The following is a 17,433-nucleotide window of genomic DNA, read 5'->3' as shown; positions in this document are numbered from 1 at the left end:
GACCATAAATAAATTATGTCTACATTGCTTTTGCTAAATCAGCCTCCAATTGTTTCATTCACTTGAATAGTACTAGCGTGGGGTACATCTTTAGTCTACTGTACTAGTTGGGTCTCTCATCCCAGTCCAATAAATGGGAGTGGCGTAGTCAGACCATATTATGGTATAATACAACTTTTTTTTACTGTTCATGACCTCCTAAAACAAAGAGTTGTGAACAAAGAACAAGTAATGAGATAATCATGTAGTTTGGCTCTCTCTCCTGAACACTATGCCTCTGAGTTCCTGTCTACAGAGCATCATTCACACCAATAACGTCTTTGATCCAGGGCAGGAAGTAGGGGACTCTCATGTAGACTTCTGGGTATTCTGGGGTATCACATGGTGCACCTGTGTAGGCTGTGACTCCATACAGGACCTTGGCCTTGCCCTTTCCACAGATGAGAGGACCTCCAGAATCACCCTGGCAACAAATGGAACATGGGACAAGCCAATCAGGAGACAGTGCTCTCTGACACAATGTATGACCTGTTCTATTAAGTAAGTGAAAAGTCATGCAGAACTGTGTGTCTTTGCTACAATGTCAGCAGGAAGGACAGGCCAGGTTTCCTCATAGTGGTCATTTGTTGAACTCTTAAGAAACCATATGACATTCTTGATCTTATGGATTACACTGGACATTAGACACTCCCTTTATGGTTGGTCAACTAAACTATAACAACTATAACAGTATTGGTGGTATGATGATCTAAGAGATTTAATTCAACACAGCTCACAACTGCATCCATCAAAATCACTGCAAATGATTTCAGCTGACGTGAGATGCCTGTGTCCAAATATGGCCCCGATCATTCCTGGCCAGTCAGAAATGGGTGCTGACTTACCTGACAGAATCCTCCTCTGCCGTCAGGGACGCTGCAGGTCATCTGGTCCTGGTTGTAATACTGCTGCCATTTCGCTTCACAGTTCGCTGTCTTGTCCAGCATGACTTCAGCCTCGTACAGGACACTCTCTGCTTCTCGCCCGAGGACCCTCTTCCCCCACCCAGCCACCTCACACTGCTCCCCCGCACGGATCTTCCCATATGTTTTAGGGAGCTCCAACACCTTCACAAACTTGTTCAGCGTAGCCTTTGTCTTCAGCTGAGGAGTGAACAGTATACAGAATGCAACAGTGTTCTCAAAGGACAACTCCAGTTCAAGAATAACCGATTGTCTATTTGATATGGGATGATAATGAGGGTAAACATTCATTGAGGGTCAAAACTAATAATTAGACTAATTAATCAGACTAATTTTGAGTAAAACTGGAATATGCATTTACAACAAATTAGCATATAGTAATAGCCTTTGAGGCAAGCTAGCTAAGTCAAGGTAAATCACTGATTAAATTGATTCACCTTCAACAGCATGATGTCATGCTCTCGAGTCCTGGGGTCGTCATTGCGAAGCGTCTTCTTGGGGTACTTTGGGTGAGGGATGAACTCAGAGATGCCAATGTGCTGTTGGCTCTTCTCCTGCTTACTGATGTTGTGGGCGCCCAGCACTACGTCGTCTAGGGGATCACTAAGCCATGTACACAACAACCAATATGATTACAAAGAGTCCAATCAGTCATTGTGGGTTGTTCATTAAAAGAAACATAGCACTAAAATATAGTTTATATAGCACTAGAACACACAATCAACAACTAACATGAATGAGAATAGACACAAGCATTTGCTTTAGTGTGGCTCATTAATATACAGTAAACACTTACAAGAGGAAGCCCACGTTTCTTCCTTACTCACACACATGCACACGCACACACGAGCACGCTCACACCTGCGATTATAACAGTGTGCAGCAGTCAGCACGTAGTCCTCTCTGATCAGCACTCCTCCACACCCGTGGTGTCTCCGTGTCTGCAGTGAGGCCATGTAGGGTCTGGAGTGGGGCTTGGCCATACGACCACCAAAGATGCCACTCTGCACGCCACCTGATAGTCCACAAGTATCCACAGATCATCAGCATTATGGCAGGGTATATCATTTCCATGTTAGATCAAATGATAATTCATTCACAACTATTACCTTACCTGAGATTAACATGAGATCAAATGATAATTAGTTCACAACTATAACCTTACCTGAGATTAACATGAGATCAAATGATAATTAGTTCACGACTATTACCTTACCTGAGATTAACATGAGATCAAATGATAATTAGTTCACACCTATTACCTGAGAAAGAGAGATGAGAGAGAAGTAGAAGCAACAGCATTCTTCACCGCTGAGAAAGACTCACACACACTACGCATGGCACCCAACAGACACACACTAAAGCACACCCACACGCACACACACACTTCTCACCTTGCTAACTCTTTCCCTTCCCACCACCACCCCAACCCTTTCTGTCTGACTCTGACACACACACACACACACACAGGAAGCTAGGGGGCTCATACTCTGTTGGAAACTTCACACCTTTGCAGTCTGCAGTAAGTAGTGAGTGAGTAGTGCAGTGTGTAGTGAGTGAGTAGTGTAGTGTGCAGACTGCAGTGTGTAGTGAGTAGTGTGGCCCAGCAGCACCAGTGAGCAGTAATTAGACTACAATACATACTGGACTTACTTCCCAGATAGCAAACATACACTGGGACGGAACTGGGCCACACCTACCACAACGTCCGGCACGGAGCTGCATAATGGACCTGATCCGGCGTCCAAACGCACATCGGTCCAAAACTGGTCTGGATCCGTTTGACGGATCTGGTACCAATAAGGGCTAAGACTGGCCCAGTTCCGTATGGTAGTCTGTGTTACTGACGTGTTCCAGATCTGTTTATCATATGCAATCTGGGTCCGCTTTATTGTGTGTGGTACGGACCCGTTTATCAGACATCAGCCGGCTTTATTTGACATGTGAAATGTGATTGGTAATTAGGGCTAATTATCCTGAAAAATCTGTTTGCTACACATTTGCTAACAGGTTCGTTATAGGTTCGTTTTCCCAACAGCTCAACTGATAAACATAAGCTAGGCTACAAACACAAGGGTAAAAAAAACTTTACACATAAGTGTCTTATTTTTTTTTTATTCAACAACCTGGCTGTAGAAGTGCAATCCCAGACAAATTTAAGTTAGAAAGTTAATTCCACTGTTCCCCATCGATATTCAGGCTGTCTTCCTCAGTCATCTCCATGGTCAATCTGAAACAACAAGAAATAAACATGAGCCATTTATTCCTTTTTGAAAATAGGTTAAGTCACAATTACACTGTTTTTTTTTATCATCAGTGATCCTGTTGGCGTTAGCTGTTACCCAAAATAGGCTAGTTATTGTGATGGCTGTTTTGCTCAAGCTAAGCTAGTAGCCTAGCCTATATTGCTGGAAAATAATAGTATAACCTTACAGTAAAGTTATCAATCGCTGCTTTGCTTATTGTTGTCTCTGAATAAACCAACAGAGATAAAAAAGCAGAAAAAGCAGAGCCCTACCTTGAAAAGTCGGGCTGTCCTAGTCCAGGCTGGCAAATCATGTCAAAAGATTGACAGTGAGCAAACCAAAGATCCTTGATTAACGTTACTGCTTGGACTTCTGCATGCATGGCAAGAATATGGGGTTGAAACCATAGCACTGTTTGATCTGACACAAACAACAATTGACTACTTTTACCACTGCTAGGTAATAATAAAAAATAATGAAAACGAGCATATGATCAATATTGAGCCAACTATATCTTCTTTTCCAGCCTTACTGTAGAAATAAAGTGGCCATGGGAACATAGTAACCCCCCATGGTTTCTAAATTTGTGCCATTCCAAAATACCTTTTTTTTCTTTAGCAGCCAGTTGACAATGAAGTAGGGAAAGGTCAATTTAGCAGAATCAGCACCTTAATTAATATCATTACCACCTGGGTCTGCTGTGAAAAAAATGGTCCTTCGCTCATATCCCAGATCACAGGTTTGGGCCAAATCGGTGTTTTTTTGTATTTTAAACGCATCTCCTGACTTCCAGTTGAGTTGCGGAAATTGGACCTGGGACAAATCTGTAAACCGGTGATAAACAGCATTGCCAGCAGAGCTGAAACCTGTATCAGGAGCAGACCTGGCCCACAGTCAGATACATCAGGTCCGCCACAGGCGATCTAATGGCTTTATGCGGATCCGGCCCAAAGGAAATTGCTATCTGGGTTCTCATTTATTTCACCCTTATCTTATCAGTACATAACAGCAGCAGTTAGTATAGCGTGAGTCTATCAGAAGCATAGCATCTGTGTGTCTGACACAAGTTAGCATACCATCAGTGTGTCTGACACAAGTTAGCATAGCATCTGTGTGTCTGACACAAGTTAGCATAGCATCTGTGTGTCTGACACAAGTTAGCATAGCATCTGTGTGTCTGGACACAAGTTAGCATACCATCAGTGTGGCTGTCTGACACAAGTTCACATACCATCAGTGTGTCTGACACAAGTTAGCATAGCATCTGTGTGTCTGACACAAGTTAGCATAGCATCTGTGTGTCTGACACAAGTTAGCATACCATCAGTGTGTCTGACACAAGTTAGCATACCATCAGTGTGTCTGACACAAGTTAGCATAGCATCAATGTGTCTGACAGAAGTTAGCATAACATCCATGTGTCAGACACAAGTTAGCGTAGCATCAATGTGTCTGACACAAGTTAGCACAGCATCTGTGTGTCTTGAACAAGTTAGCATTGCATCTGTGTGTCTGACACAAGTTAGCATAGCTTCTGTGTGTCTGACACAAGTTAGCATAGCATAACGCAAATAGCGATAACGCCGCGTGACCATTACAGGGCGTCCTCTCAAAGTCTGTGGGGAGTCTTTTTAGACCCTCCAACAGAAGTTCAGTAGTGTACCTTGAGCAGCATGATGTATCTTTGCTACCTGGAGTTCAGTAGTGTACCTTGAGCAGCATGATGTATCTTTGCTACCTGGAGTTCAGTAGTGTACCCTGAGCAGCATGATGTTGTAGTCGTACTGATTTGGATCTCTGAATTGAGGGTGTTTGTGGAACTTCTTCACCTGGATCCTCTGCTGGCTGGACTCTTTACTGCTGATGTCATGGGCCCCCAGAACCACCTCAATGGACCGGCTGGAGAGGAATTTAGACAACAGTGCAATGTAGGAGAGAAAAGACCGATGAGCCATCTCAGATAGGGAGAAACACACACACACACACACACACACACACACACTGATGAGCCATCTCAGATAGGGAGAAACACACACACACACACACACACACACACACACACACAGACTGATGAGCCATCTCAGATAGGGAGAAACACACACACACACACACAGACTGATGAGCCATCTCAGATAGGGAGAAACACACACACACACACACACACACACACACAGACTGATGAGCCATCTCAGATAGGGAGAAACACACACACACACACACAGACTGATGAGCCATCTCAGATAGGGAGAAACACACACACACACACACACACACAGACTGATGAGCCATCTCAGATAGGGAGAAATACACACAGCCCTCCACCCAGAACAACATTCTGCTACACACACACACACACACACACACACAGAGAGACACACACACACACACACACACACAGATGAGCCATTTCAGATAGGGAGAAACACACACACACACACAAACACACACACACTGATGAGCCATCTCAGATAGGAAGAAATACACACAGCCCTCCACCCAGAACAACATTCTGCTACACACACACAGAGACACACACACACACACACAGATGAGCCATCTCAGATAGGGAGAAATACTCACAGCTTTCCACCCATATCAACATTCTGCTACACACACACATGCTACACATATTTACTTAGCAAACACTTTTAATCCAAAGTGACTTACATAGGTAAATTCTATTACAAGGGACTACATTGTCGGAGCATCTTGGGGTTAAGTGCTTTGCTCAAGGGCACAAAGGTGGAAGCCGGGAATTGAACCCACAACTTTTCAGGCTACTGCACGCTAGTCTCCTCCAACCACTCTGCTACCACTAATCCACACCACGGAGACAGACAGACAGACAGACAGACCACACACACCCTTCAACAACACACACACGCACTCCCTTACTGAAGACAGTGTGCAGCAGTCAGTATGTAGTCCTCTCTGATCAGCACCCCTCCACACACGTGGTGTCTAATTTCAAATTACTATAAAAATATTTCTAGCCTGTTATATATATGAACTGTTTAAGCTATATTTTTGTGTTATGTATTGTTGTATTGTTACGTATTGTTGTGTCTGTCCTTATATCTGTCTGCTGGCTGTGCAATTAATTGCCCCTCGGGGACAATAAAGTTACCTTGACCTATATATTTAAAACTAATTCTAATTATTATATCTATTTACACTATATAAATGATAAATCATGAATATATGAACTCACAATCCCTCTTGTTGAATCATGTTACCTGAGAGGGAGATCTGAGAGAGAAGCAGAAACACCAGCATTCTTCACTGAGCAAGAGGATCTCCCACACGTACTTATACACAGTTAACCACACACAAACAGACACGAACGTGCGCGCACACACACACACACCATACGCACACACACACACACACACCCCTCGGTAAATCTTTCCAAACAAATGCATTAATCACAGGAAAGTGTTGTGTTGCGTGACTGAAATTTTACAGCAAGTCTTGTCACACCTTTGCAGGCTTCAGTGCAGTGATTAGAAATAGGATGGACCATCAATCGTTGATCTCTACCCTTGCTATAACAGTGTCTTGAAGGTGTGTTTGTGTGTGTGTGTGTGTTACCAGTGTCTTGAATCAGAAAACTATTAGTGTGGGTCTGTGTGTAGGGTATAGAGCAGGACAAGTCTGGTGACTTCTTCAGGCATTTTCATTTTATTTTTTAGACTGAACATTCAGACAGTGATTAGATCTCATGTAGAATTCATTAATTCATATGCAAACATGTAAGAGAGGTCAGGGCCTTTAGCAAACCTCTCTGACCGGTGCTTCTCCTAGCATTCACCATTATCTAAAAACCACATAGTAAACCACAGTAAAAACGCTTGGTCATGATTGAGGTCTACATGCTAACCACATAGTAAACCACAGTAAAAATACTTGGTCATTATGATGGTCTATATGCTATGTTCCCCTGACTTAAAGCCTAAACCCCATACACAACTCATGTCTCCATAGTAGCATTATGGTTTCCATAGTTACATTATGGTTATGGTTTCCATAGTTATATTATGGTTTCCATAGTTACATTATGGTTTCCATAGTTCTTCGCATGCAGCTCCTCTCTAATCCAGGGCAGGAAGTAGGCCACGCTTGTGTAGACCTGAGGGTAGTCAGGAGTGTCACAGGGGCTTCCAGTGTACACGTCCACTCCAAACAGAACATGTTTGTTGTTATGGCGACACACAAGGGGCCCTCCTGAGTCCCCCTGGGAACAGAAACAAGAAAGCTATATTCATAGGCTATAGGCCTGTAGCCCTGCCCACCTAGTATCTCCATTCATCTTCACTTCACAACACACTGACGCTGCCTCAGCACACCAGTGTGGCTGGCCAATTAGCAACGAGAGGGGATAACCTTAGATTCAAAATCGAAAGTGGCTGTGGTGAATGGTAACAGCAACGCTACAAGTAACATTATGAATCCCTGATCAATGGGATTGAAATCATTGCTCAAGCCAAACCAAAGTTAACACAAAGTCTCCACCCGTTAGGATGCTAGGGTTGAAAGCGTCTCCCAATCATGAAAGGCCAGACTCTTCATTAAGGGAAACAGAGTAGTAGTACGTTTTTAGGATAATAGGTCTGAGCTTTATTATATTGATTATTGATCTTTGAATGTGTCCCAAAAGTTCTCAATAAATGTAACTAGAAAACAGTTACATTCATTTTGTAAATGTTCTATTTTGTCAGTGCATCAAAGACATCCGGTACATGTAGGCCACCTTGATGTGTGTTAACCATCTCTGTGCATACAGTATGTGATCATTCACCACCTGAGACTTCTTACCTGACAGAAGCCGTCCGTCCCCTTGGAGAAGCTGCAGGCCATCTGGTCCACATTGAAGTAGTTCCCTGCGATGTTCCTGCAGTCCCTGCTGCTGGCCAGCGTGACGTTAGCCTCGTACAGCACACTCTCCGCTCTCCTCCCCAGGACCCTCCTCCCCCACCCAGCCACCTCACACTGCAGCCGGGCTGGGATCTTCCCAAACCTCCTGGGCAGCTCCAGCACCTGCACGTACTCATTCAGCTCAGCTTTGGGCTTCAGCTGGGGAGTGTTGGAGACGTTGGAGAAGACACAGCCATCACTTTATTGGACCTTTGGGGGTTAACACAGTATCTATCTATCTATCTATCTATCTATCTATCTACCTACCTACCTACCTACCTACCTATTACTTTATTTGACCTTTGGGGATGAACACATTATCTATCTATCTATCTATCTATCTATCTATCTATCTATTACTTTATTTGACCTTTGGGGATGAACAAAGTATCTATCTATCTAACTAGCTATCTGGCTTGCTAGCTATCTTTCAATGTATACAAATTAAATGATAGTATAGTATAGTATAGTATAGTCTATGTACTTGTAGCAGCCAAATTTGTTCAGCAGGAATTGTACCTTGAGCAGCATGATGTCGAAGTGAAACTGGTTGGGATGTTTGAACTGAGGGTGTGTGTGGAAGTCCTTCTCCTCCAGCTGGATCCGCTGCTGGCTGGCCTCCCTCTCTGTGATGTTATGGCCTCCCAGAACCACCTCCTGCAGCTTGAACCTGCCAGTAGGAAACGTCACTCGATGACATGATGCCGATGCAAAAAATGCAGAAAATCAAACTTGTTCCGAAAACATCACTGGCAGATGAAGAGTCAAACTTTTGTCCATGTGTTATATTTTTAATATTGGACAAAAAACACAAACTTGTTTCGGTTCAGTATGTATCTTACGATGTCTTTGCAATGGGTTTTTAGGAGAAATGCAAAGAAATACATTCCCAGAACTCCCTCCAAGGCTGGTATGAGAAAAACATATGAGTATATATATATACATATATACAGTATATTAATACAACCCCAAATCAGAAAGAGTTGGGACGTTGTGTAAAAAGCAAATAAAAACAGAATGTGATAATAATCTTGTAAATCCATATTTAGCAGTAAAAAACAACATATGAAATATATGAATGATATGAAATATTTCATGGGAAATTATCATTTTGAATATCATGTCAGCAACATGTTTCGAAAAAAGTTGGGACAGGGAATGTTTACCACTGTGCTGCGTCACCTCTTTATTTAACTGAGAAGGCCAGTTGCTATAGTTTTGAGAATTAAATGCTGTCCCATTCCTGCCCAATATACAGTACTGTAGGATTTCAGTTGCTCAATAGTATGAGGTATTGTTAATCATGTTTTTCATTCCATGATGCACCTAATTTGACAGGTCAGGACTGCAGACAGGCCATTTTAGCGCCTGGAAATACTGAAATACTCAGAATGACAGGTCTGGAAACAGGTCTGGTGTTGATGCAGCGCCATCTAAGGTCCAAAAGACCACGGCCATCCAATATTTGTTTTACAGCTCTTTCCCTTGTTTACAAAGATTTCTCAAAGATTTTCTCAAAGATTTTCAGGTTTACACAGAGTGATGAACATGCCTATATCTTTAAGAGACCCTGCTTCTCTGGGATGCTCTTTTCCATACCCAATCGTGTTGCCAGTTACACTAGTTGTGAAACATTCCTCCTTTTGTTTTCTTTATCATTACACAACTTTTCCAGCATTTTGTTACCCCCGAGCCAACTTTTTTTGAAACATGTTTCTGGTATCAAATTCAAAATGAACATATATTTTCCATGAAATAGACACATTTGTCATTTTCAACATATGTTGAAACAATAACCTATAAATGTTGTAACAATAACCTATAAATAATTTAACAACATATGTTGGGGCAGCTGTGGACTACTGGTTAGCGCTTCGGACTTGTAACCGGAGGGTTGCCGGTTCGAACCCCGACCAGTAGGAGTGGCTGAAGTGCCCTTGAGCAAGACACCTAACCCCTCACTGCTCCCCAAGCGCTGCTGTAGCAGGCAGGATTAGTGTGTGCTTCACCTCACTGTGTGCTGAGTGTCACTAATTCGCGGATTGGGATAAATGCAGAGACCAAATTTCCCTCACAGGATCAAAAGAGTATATACACCTATAGTTATACTTATGTTGTCTGTGGCCTTTTGGTAAATATTATTTTACGAGATTTGCAAATTATTACATTCTGTTTTTATTCACATTTTACATAATGTCCCAACTTTATCTGATTTGGGGTTGTATATATACAAGTAAACGCTAGTCACATTCACACACAAAAGCACCAGGCACACATCTACACACATAAACGCACACACACACACACACACACACACACACACACACACACACACACAATCCCTTACTTATAACAGTGTGCAGCAGTCAGTACGAAGTCCTCCCTGATCAGTATCCCTCCACACACGTGGTGTCCCCCATACTGCAGTGAGGCCATGTAGGGTCTGGAGTGGGGCTTGGCCTCACCACCCCCAAAGATGCCACTCTGCACGCCACCTGCCAACAACACACAAACAAAACACCCTCAAACAAACACATCTGTAAACAAAACACTGGTCTGGTGTTGCAGTCCACTGAAGACTCCTGCCAAACACACACACACACACACACACACACACACACACACAATGTACAGTGAAGGCTCCTGCGAAACACACACACACACACACACACACACATAATGTACAGTGAAGGCTCTTACCTGAGAGTGGCAGATGGGAAAGAACAAGCAGACACAGGAGCAGGTGCATCTTCTTCACCACTGAAGCATAATACAGGAGATCGCCTATTTATATACTACTGACAGACACACACACACACACACACACACACACACACACACACACACACACACACACACACAGAGAGAGAAACAGACAAGACAATTTTTCCCATCAACCTATTTGTTAACCCCGTTTGAAGAGAAACAATGAGTTGTGCCCACACACACACACACATTTCTTAGTAATCAAACAGGAAATAATGCTGCTGTGTTGAGGGTTGTGGTTATGGTTTAAACTGAGGGATGGTGGAACTTCAACGGACTGCATCTTAAGATTATTAATACCCAAAGAATGCATGCCCCCCCCCCCAGGCCACCTCAACTCAACAAGCTTATAATAACCTAATTCATTTAGCTAATAATAACCTACAATTAATTTAGCTAATAATAGCCCATAATTAATTTAGCTAATAATAACCTAATTAATTTAGCTAATGATAACCTATAATTAATTTAGCTAATAATAACCTAATTAATTTAGCTAATAATAACCTATAAATAATAACCTAATTCATTTAGCTAATAATAACCCATAGATAATTTAGCTAATAATAACATATAACATATAATACATTTAGCTAATAGCCTAACCTGTAATTCATTTAGTGGAAGATGACATGCCTTCCTTGACATGAGTGGAAGATGACATGCCTTAAATGTCATCTTCCACTCAGGCCTCATTTATATCTCGTACCCCCCCCCCCCCAGGTACGTATTTGTTTCAACCTCCGAAATGGTCTTTACGGGGCCATTCCGGGTCACTGAGCTGGGCTTGGCCACTTAGTTCCAGTGAACTCTGAATGCTTTAGCATTAACCAAGAGATTTTGGACAATTCATGCTCCCAACTTTGTTGAGAACAGTTTGGGATGGCCCCTTCCTGTTCCAACACGACTGAGTCCTGACCTCAACATGATAGAACACCTTTGGGATGAATTAGAGCGGAAACAGACAGCCAGTCTCCTCGTCCAACATCAGTGTGTGACCTCACATATGCGCTTCTGGAAGAATGGTCAAACATTCTCATAAACACACTCCTACACCTTGTGGAAAGCGTTGAAGCTCACTTCCATTTATACCTCCATACCACACACAAACACACACACACCAACCTGCACACACACACAATTGCACCACACACACCTCAAACACATAACATAACACACACCTTACAATATTACTTACCAACCACACACACACACACATTACCACACACACACACACACACACACCACACACACACAAACACATGTGCAACGGCTACCGGTAATTCTGTTTTCTTGCTAAGCATGTTTGCAAACAGGAAGCCAGGGTCTTTCTGTCGGAAGGAGTGTGTGTGTGTGTGTGACCCCTGTGTGTGTGTGTGTGTGTGTGTGTGTGTGTGTGAGTGTGAGTGTGTGTGTGTGTGTGTTTGTGTGTGTGTGTGTGTGTGTGTGTGTGAGTGTGTGAGTGTGTGTGTGTGTGTGTGAGGGTATATGTTTTTGTGCGTAAGTTTGCCCACAGGTCTGCTCGTACTGTATGTAGGTGAGAAGTGTTCTGAATTTCCCTGAGGGCAGCCCCCACCTTCTAACGCATTTCCTACTGCACTCCAACAACAACGAGTTGTTCTGGACAGGAGCTCTGTGTGTGAGTGTGTGTGTGTGAGTGTCTGTGTGTGAGTGTGTGTGAGTGTTCTGGACAGGAGCTCTTTGTATTAGATAGCTAGATAGATACTGTATTGATCCCCAAGAGGAAATTCAAAAATTATTGAGTGTAATCATAAATAAAACTGTCAGAATTCAAATGTGGGCCTGTGACAGAGCGCACCACCAGCGGTAGACCAATGGGACCGGAGTTTGGGTTAGAACTGGACATTATATACGGATACGGACTGGTGTTTAGGACAATTATTCTTTATTTGTTGTTTAGGGTATTGCAGCGCATTGGTGATGTCGGAACACGAATGTTATAGAGTAGTGTGTGCGCTAATGTAGTTTATGGCTTAAAAGAATGTGCCAAAGGGGTGACTGATTATTCTCTGTGGTTTGGTTGGGACCGATGGTATAAAATGTAATTGAGCACTTCATTCGTGGTTCGCCTCTGTCATGAGAGGACGTATGTATGTGTCGATTGTTACTATGGAGGGCCTAGTTATTGCAGGCATTGTCCCATGTTTGTTTTTCGTTTTGATCAGTGTTTTTGTTTAATGTTTTCTGTTTTGTCTGTTGCCTAAACCTGTCGGTAGCTTGATAATAATAATAAACAAAAAAAAGAGAATTACGTCAACTTGAGTTTCATTGCCTGAGTCTCACCATCCGCTTGGACACATTACTACAGGGCCTAATTTGAATGGTGTTGTGCTGTGCGTGACACTTTACTGTGTGGTTTGTTTTCTTTTTCTTTCTTGTTGCTGTTGTTTTCCATCTATTTGCAAGTGAAACATGTGTCCTGTCTTCACAGCAACAGTTGGCGTGGTGATCCATCCCTCATCTCCCTCAAAGTTGTTCATCTTCGGGAGATACACACACCTACCAACTTTGGTGTGTCTAGCTGAAAGTATGTGCCAACCACTGCATCAGTCACCTAAGGGGGCGCTACTGAGTCCCTGGGCCATGCCCGGGGCCAAGCCTTTATGCCTGTGTAGCCATTGTCATACCAGATGTGTGTGCCAAATTCCAAGACTTTTCAACTATGTTAACCACCTCAAAAATAGAAAAAAGGTGAACTAATAATAATAATAATAATAATAAATATAGCTGCAAGCAGCAATGAGGGGGCCAAGCAGAGAGTTCAGCAGGCAAGATTTGCCATGTAAGTCAATGCCGTTGCATCAGACATATAGCTGTTAAGCAGTCACAGCAAGTTCCATGCCATACAACCAGTTCGCTAAAATCGACAACTATGTGAGGCGTGAAACTTTAGTTTCACTTTCGATAAAAATCCAATATGGCGGCCGAATCAATTATGTTGACATCACAAGTTGGCCTGGGTCAGCCTAAGGACATCCAAAGTACTACCAGACACCACTAGTTTGTTTTAATTCCAAACACATCAACAGCTACAGGCCAAAATGCATTTTCGCTAATTACAGCGCCCCTAGAGGTCAAAGGTCACCAAATTATTTGTGCATCATCAGGATGAACCAGACAGTTCTATGGGCTGCCATTGACTTCCATGGCGGAAGAAAGTATAATAATAAGAAAATATAGCTGCAAGCAGCAATGAGGGGCCAAGCAGGCAGTTCAGCAGTCCAAAAGTCCAGATTTGTAATGCAACTCAATGCCGTGGCATCAGGCATATAGCATTAAGCAGTCACAACAAGTTCCATGTCAAACAACCCAAGATTGGCTGAGTTACAAGGTCAAGTTTCACATCAAAAATAAAAGATCGATTGAGATATGATCATGCTTGCTGTGATTTCAATGCCCCAATAGAGGTCAAAGGTCACCAGATTTCTTGAGTGCTCTACAGATGGGGATATAAGTCCATGTACTAAGTTTGGTTTTGATACATGAAAGCGTTGCTGAGATATGAGCTCACTTCCTGTTTGGCGGCTTCGCCACCGCTCTGTTCCAGGAGTAGTTGTTGGGCGAACGGTTTTAGTTCAAGACAAAAATCGATAACTTTTGTGCGGATTGGTCTGAAGATCATATGTATTAAGTTTCGCTAAAATCGACAACTATGTGAGGCGTGAAACTTTAGTTTCACTTTCGATAAAATCAATATGGCGGCCGAATCAATTATGTTGACATCACAAGTTGGCCTGGGTCAGCCTAAGGACATCCAAAAGTACTACCAGACACCACTAGTATGTTTTAATTCCAAACACATCTACAGCTACAGGCCAAAATGCATTTTCGCTAATTACAGCGCCCCTAGAGGACCAGACGGTTCTATGGGCTGCCATTGACTTCCATTGCAGAATAATGCACATTAGCAACTACTGGCCAAAATGCATTTTGTCAATTACAGAGCCCCCTAGAGGTCAAAGGTCACCAGATTTCTTGAGTGTCCTCCCGATGGGCTCAAAGGTGCATGTACTACGTTTGGTTTTGATACATGAAAGCGTTGCTGAGATATGAGCTCATTTCCTGTTTGGCGGCTTCACAGCAAATTTCGATTGCCCGTTATGGGCCAATGCTATTGTCAATAATTCCAGACAATTAGGCAGTGATAAGGCATGGTCTGAGGATGGTCTGTGCCAATTTTGGTGAAAATCAGATGAAATTTGTGAACTGTGAAAACTTGTTCGTGTTTTTGATTAAATCCAATATGGCGGCCGAATCAATTATGTTGACATCACAAGTTGGCCTGGGTCGGCCTAAGGACCATCAACAGTAGTACTAGACACCACTAGTGGGTTTTAATTCTAAGCACAACTGCTGCTACAGGCCAAAAGGCATGTTTCTTAATTACAGCGCCCCCTAGAGGTCAAAGGTCACCAGATTTCTTGAGTGCTCTACAGGTGGGGATATAAGTCCATGTACTAAGTTTGGTTATGATAGATGAAAGGGTTGCTGACATATAAGCTCACTTCCTGTTTGGCGGCTTCGCCGAATATTTCGATTGGTTGTTACGGGCGAACGGTTTTAGTTCCGAAGACAAAAATCGATAACTTTTGTGCGGATTGGTCTGAAGATCATATGTATTAAGTTTCGTTAAAATCCCGGACAAACTATGTGAGGCGCGGAAACTTTAGTTTCACTTTCGATAAAATCCAATATGGCGGAAAATCCATCATGGCGGAAAATGACGTCATAGGGTGCGTTGAACTCGGCTTGGTCCAAGGATTCCAACGATACCTCATTTTTGACAATCGGGCAAACGGGTCAAAACTTACTTATGCGGAACGCATGCGTCCAAATTTGGCCTGTTGGTGGCGCTAGAGTGCTTGAGGTGCCATCATGAAACTTGGTGACATTAATCATGGGACTGTCCCTAATCAGTGTGCCAAATTTCACAACTTTTTACCAGACGGTTCTATGGGCTGCCATTGACTTCCATGGCGGAAGAAAGTTGCATAATAATAAGAAAATATAGCTGCAAGCAGCAATGAGGGGGCCAAGCAGGCAGTTCAGCAGTCCAAAAGTCCAGATTTGTAATGCAACTCAATGCCGTGGCATCAGGCATATAGCATTAAGCAGTCACAACAAGTTCCATGTCAAACAACCCAAGATTGGCTGAGTTACAAGGTCAAGTTTCACATCAAAACATAACTGATTTTGTGTGGCTGAACCAGGGCTGAGTGTTGCCGCCCCCTCACCCAGCCAACCCACCGCCCATAATCGCCCCTGCCCGGCCCCACCCGCCCCCACCCTTGCGCGCACGCATTAGAATTAACTGGATGGAACTCGCTGTCAACAGTTTCACATCAAAAATAAAAGATCGATTGAGATATGATCATGCTTGCTGTGATTTCAATGCCCCAATAGAGGTCAAAGGTCACCAAATTATTTGTGCATCATCAGGATGAACCAGACAGTTCTATGGGCTGCCATTGACCTCCATTGCAGAATAATACAGCAACTACAGGCCAAAATACATTTTGCCAATTCCAGAGCCCCTAGAGGTCAAAGGTCACCAAATTTCTTGAGCGTCCTCCTGGTGGGTCCTGAGGACCATGTACTAAGTTTGGTTTTGATACATGAAAGCGTTGCTGAGATATGAGCTCACTTCCTGTTTGGCGGCTTCGCCGCAAATTTCGATTGGCTGTTACAGGCGAACGCTTCTGTCAATCGTTCAAGAAAATTAAACACTGATAAGGCAAGGTCTGAGGATGGTCTAAGCCAATTTTAGTGAAAATCAGATAAAATTTGTGACCAGTGAAAACTTTTACGTGTTTTTGATTAAATTCAATATGGCGGCCGAATCAATTATGTTGACATCACAAGTTGGCCTGGGTCAGCCTAAGGACATCCAAAAGTACTACCAGACACCACTAGTTTGTTTTAATTCCAAACACATCTACAGCTACAGGCCAAAATGCATTTTCGCTAATTACAGCGCCCCCTAGAGGTCAAAGGTCACCAAATTTTTTGAGTGCTCTACAGATGGGGATATAAGTCCATGTACTAAGTTTGGTTATGACAGATGAAAGGGTTGCTGAGATATGAGCTCACTTCCTGTTTGGCGGCTTAGCCGCGATATTTCGGATTGGTTGTTACGGGCGAACGGTTTTAGTTCGAAGACAAAATCGATAACTTTTTGTGCGGATTGGTCTGAAGATCATATGTATTAAGTTTCGTTAAAATCGGACAAACTATGTGAGGCGCGGAAACTTTAGTTTCACTTTCGATAAAATCCAATATGGCGGAAAATCCATCATGGCGGAAAATGACGTCATAGGGTGCGTTGAACTCGGCTTGGTCCAAGGATTCCAACGATACCACATTTTTGACAATCGGCCATACGGGTCAAAAGTTACGTGCGTGAACGCGCATCCAACTTTGGCCTGTTGGTGGCGCTAGAGTGCTTGAGTTGCCATCATGAAACTTGGTGACATTAATCATGGTACTGTCCCTAATAAGTGTGCCAAATTTCACAACTTTTACCA

At 43.0% G+C, this 17,433-nt stretch overlaps 2 protein-coding genes across 2 annotated transcripts; both read right to left on the bottom strand.

The window, feature by feature from the left end:
- Positions 1-289: 289 nt before the first annotated feature.
- LOC125292262 (granzyme B-like) lies at positions 290-6,484 on the bottom strand. Its single transcript, XM_048239477.1, has 5 exons — positions 6,445-6,484; positions 1,810-1,977; positions 1,400-1,554; positions 885-1,142; positions 290-463 (listed from the first exon to the last, which is right to left on the bottom strand). Exons 1-5 carry the CDS (start codon positions 6,482-6,484, stop codon positions 290-292), a joined length of 795 nt encoding a protein of 264 aa, XP_048095434.1.
- A 754-nt stretch (positions 6,485-7,238) lies between these two features.
- Positions 7,239-10,905, bottom strand: LOC125292261 (mast cell protease 1A-like). Its single transcript, XM_048239476.1, has 5 exons — positions 10,823-10,905; positions 10,470-10,617; positions 8,642-8,792; positions 8,024-8,281; positions 7,239-7,442 (listed from the first exon to the last, which is right to left on the bottom strand). The coding sequence occupies exons 1-5, from the start codon at positions 10,869-10,871 to the stop codon at positions 7,239-7,241; spliced, it is 810 nt and encodes a 269-aa protein (XP_048095433.1). The 5' UTR covers positions 10,872-10,905.
- Positions 10,906-17,433: the final 6,528 nt, after the last annotated feature.

The sequence above is a fragment of the Alosa alosa genome, chromosome 3 (genome assembly GCF_017589495.1).
Source record: "Alosa alosa isolate M-15738 ecotype Scorff River chromosome 3, AALO_Geno_1.1, whole genome shotgun sequence".
Lineage (NCBI taxonomy): Eukaryota > Metazoa > Chordata > Actinopteri > Clupeiformes > Clupeidae > Alosa > Alosa alosa.
The sequence above is the reverse complement of the archived record's forward strand: the minus strand, read 5'-3'. Positions and strand labels throughout refer to the sequence as shown.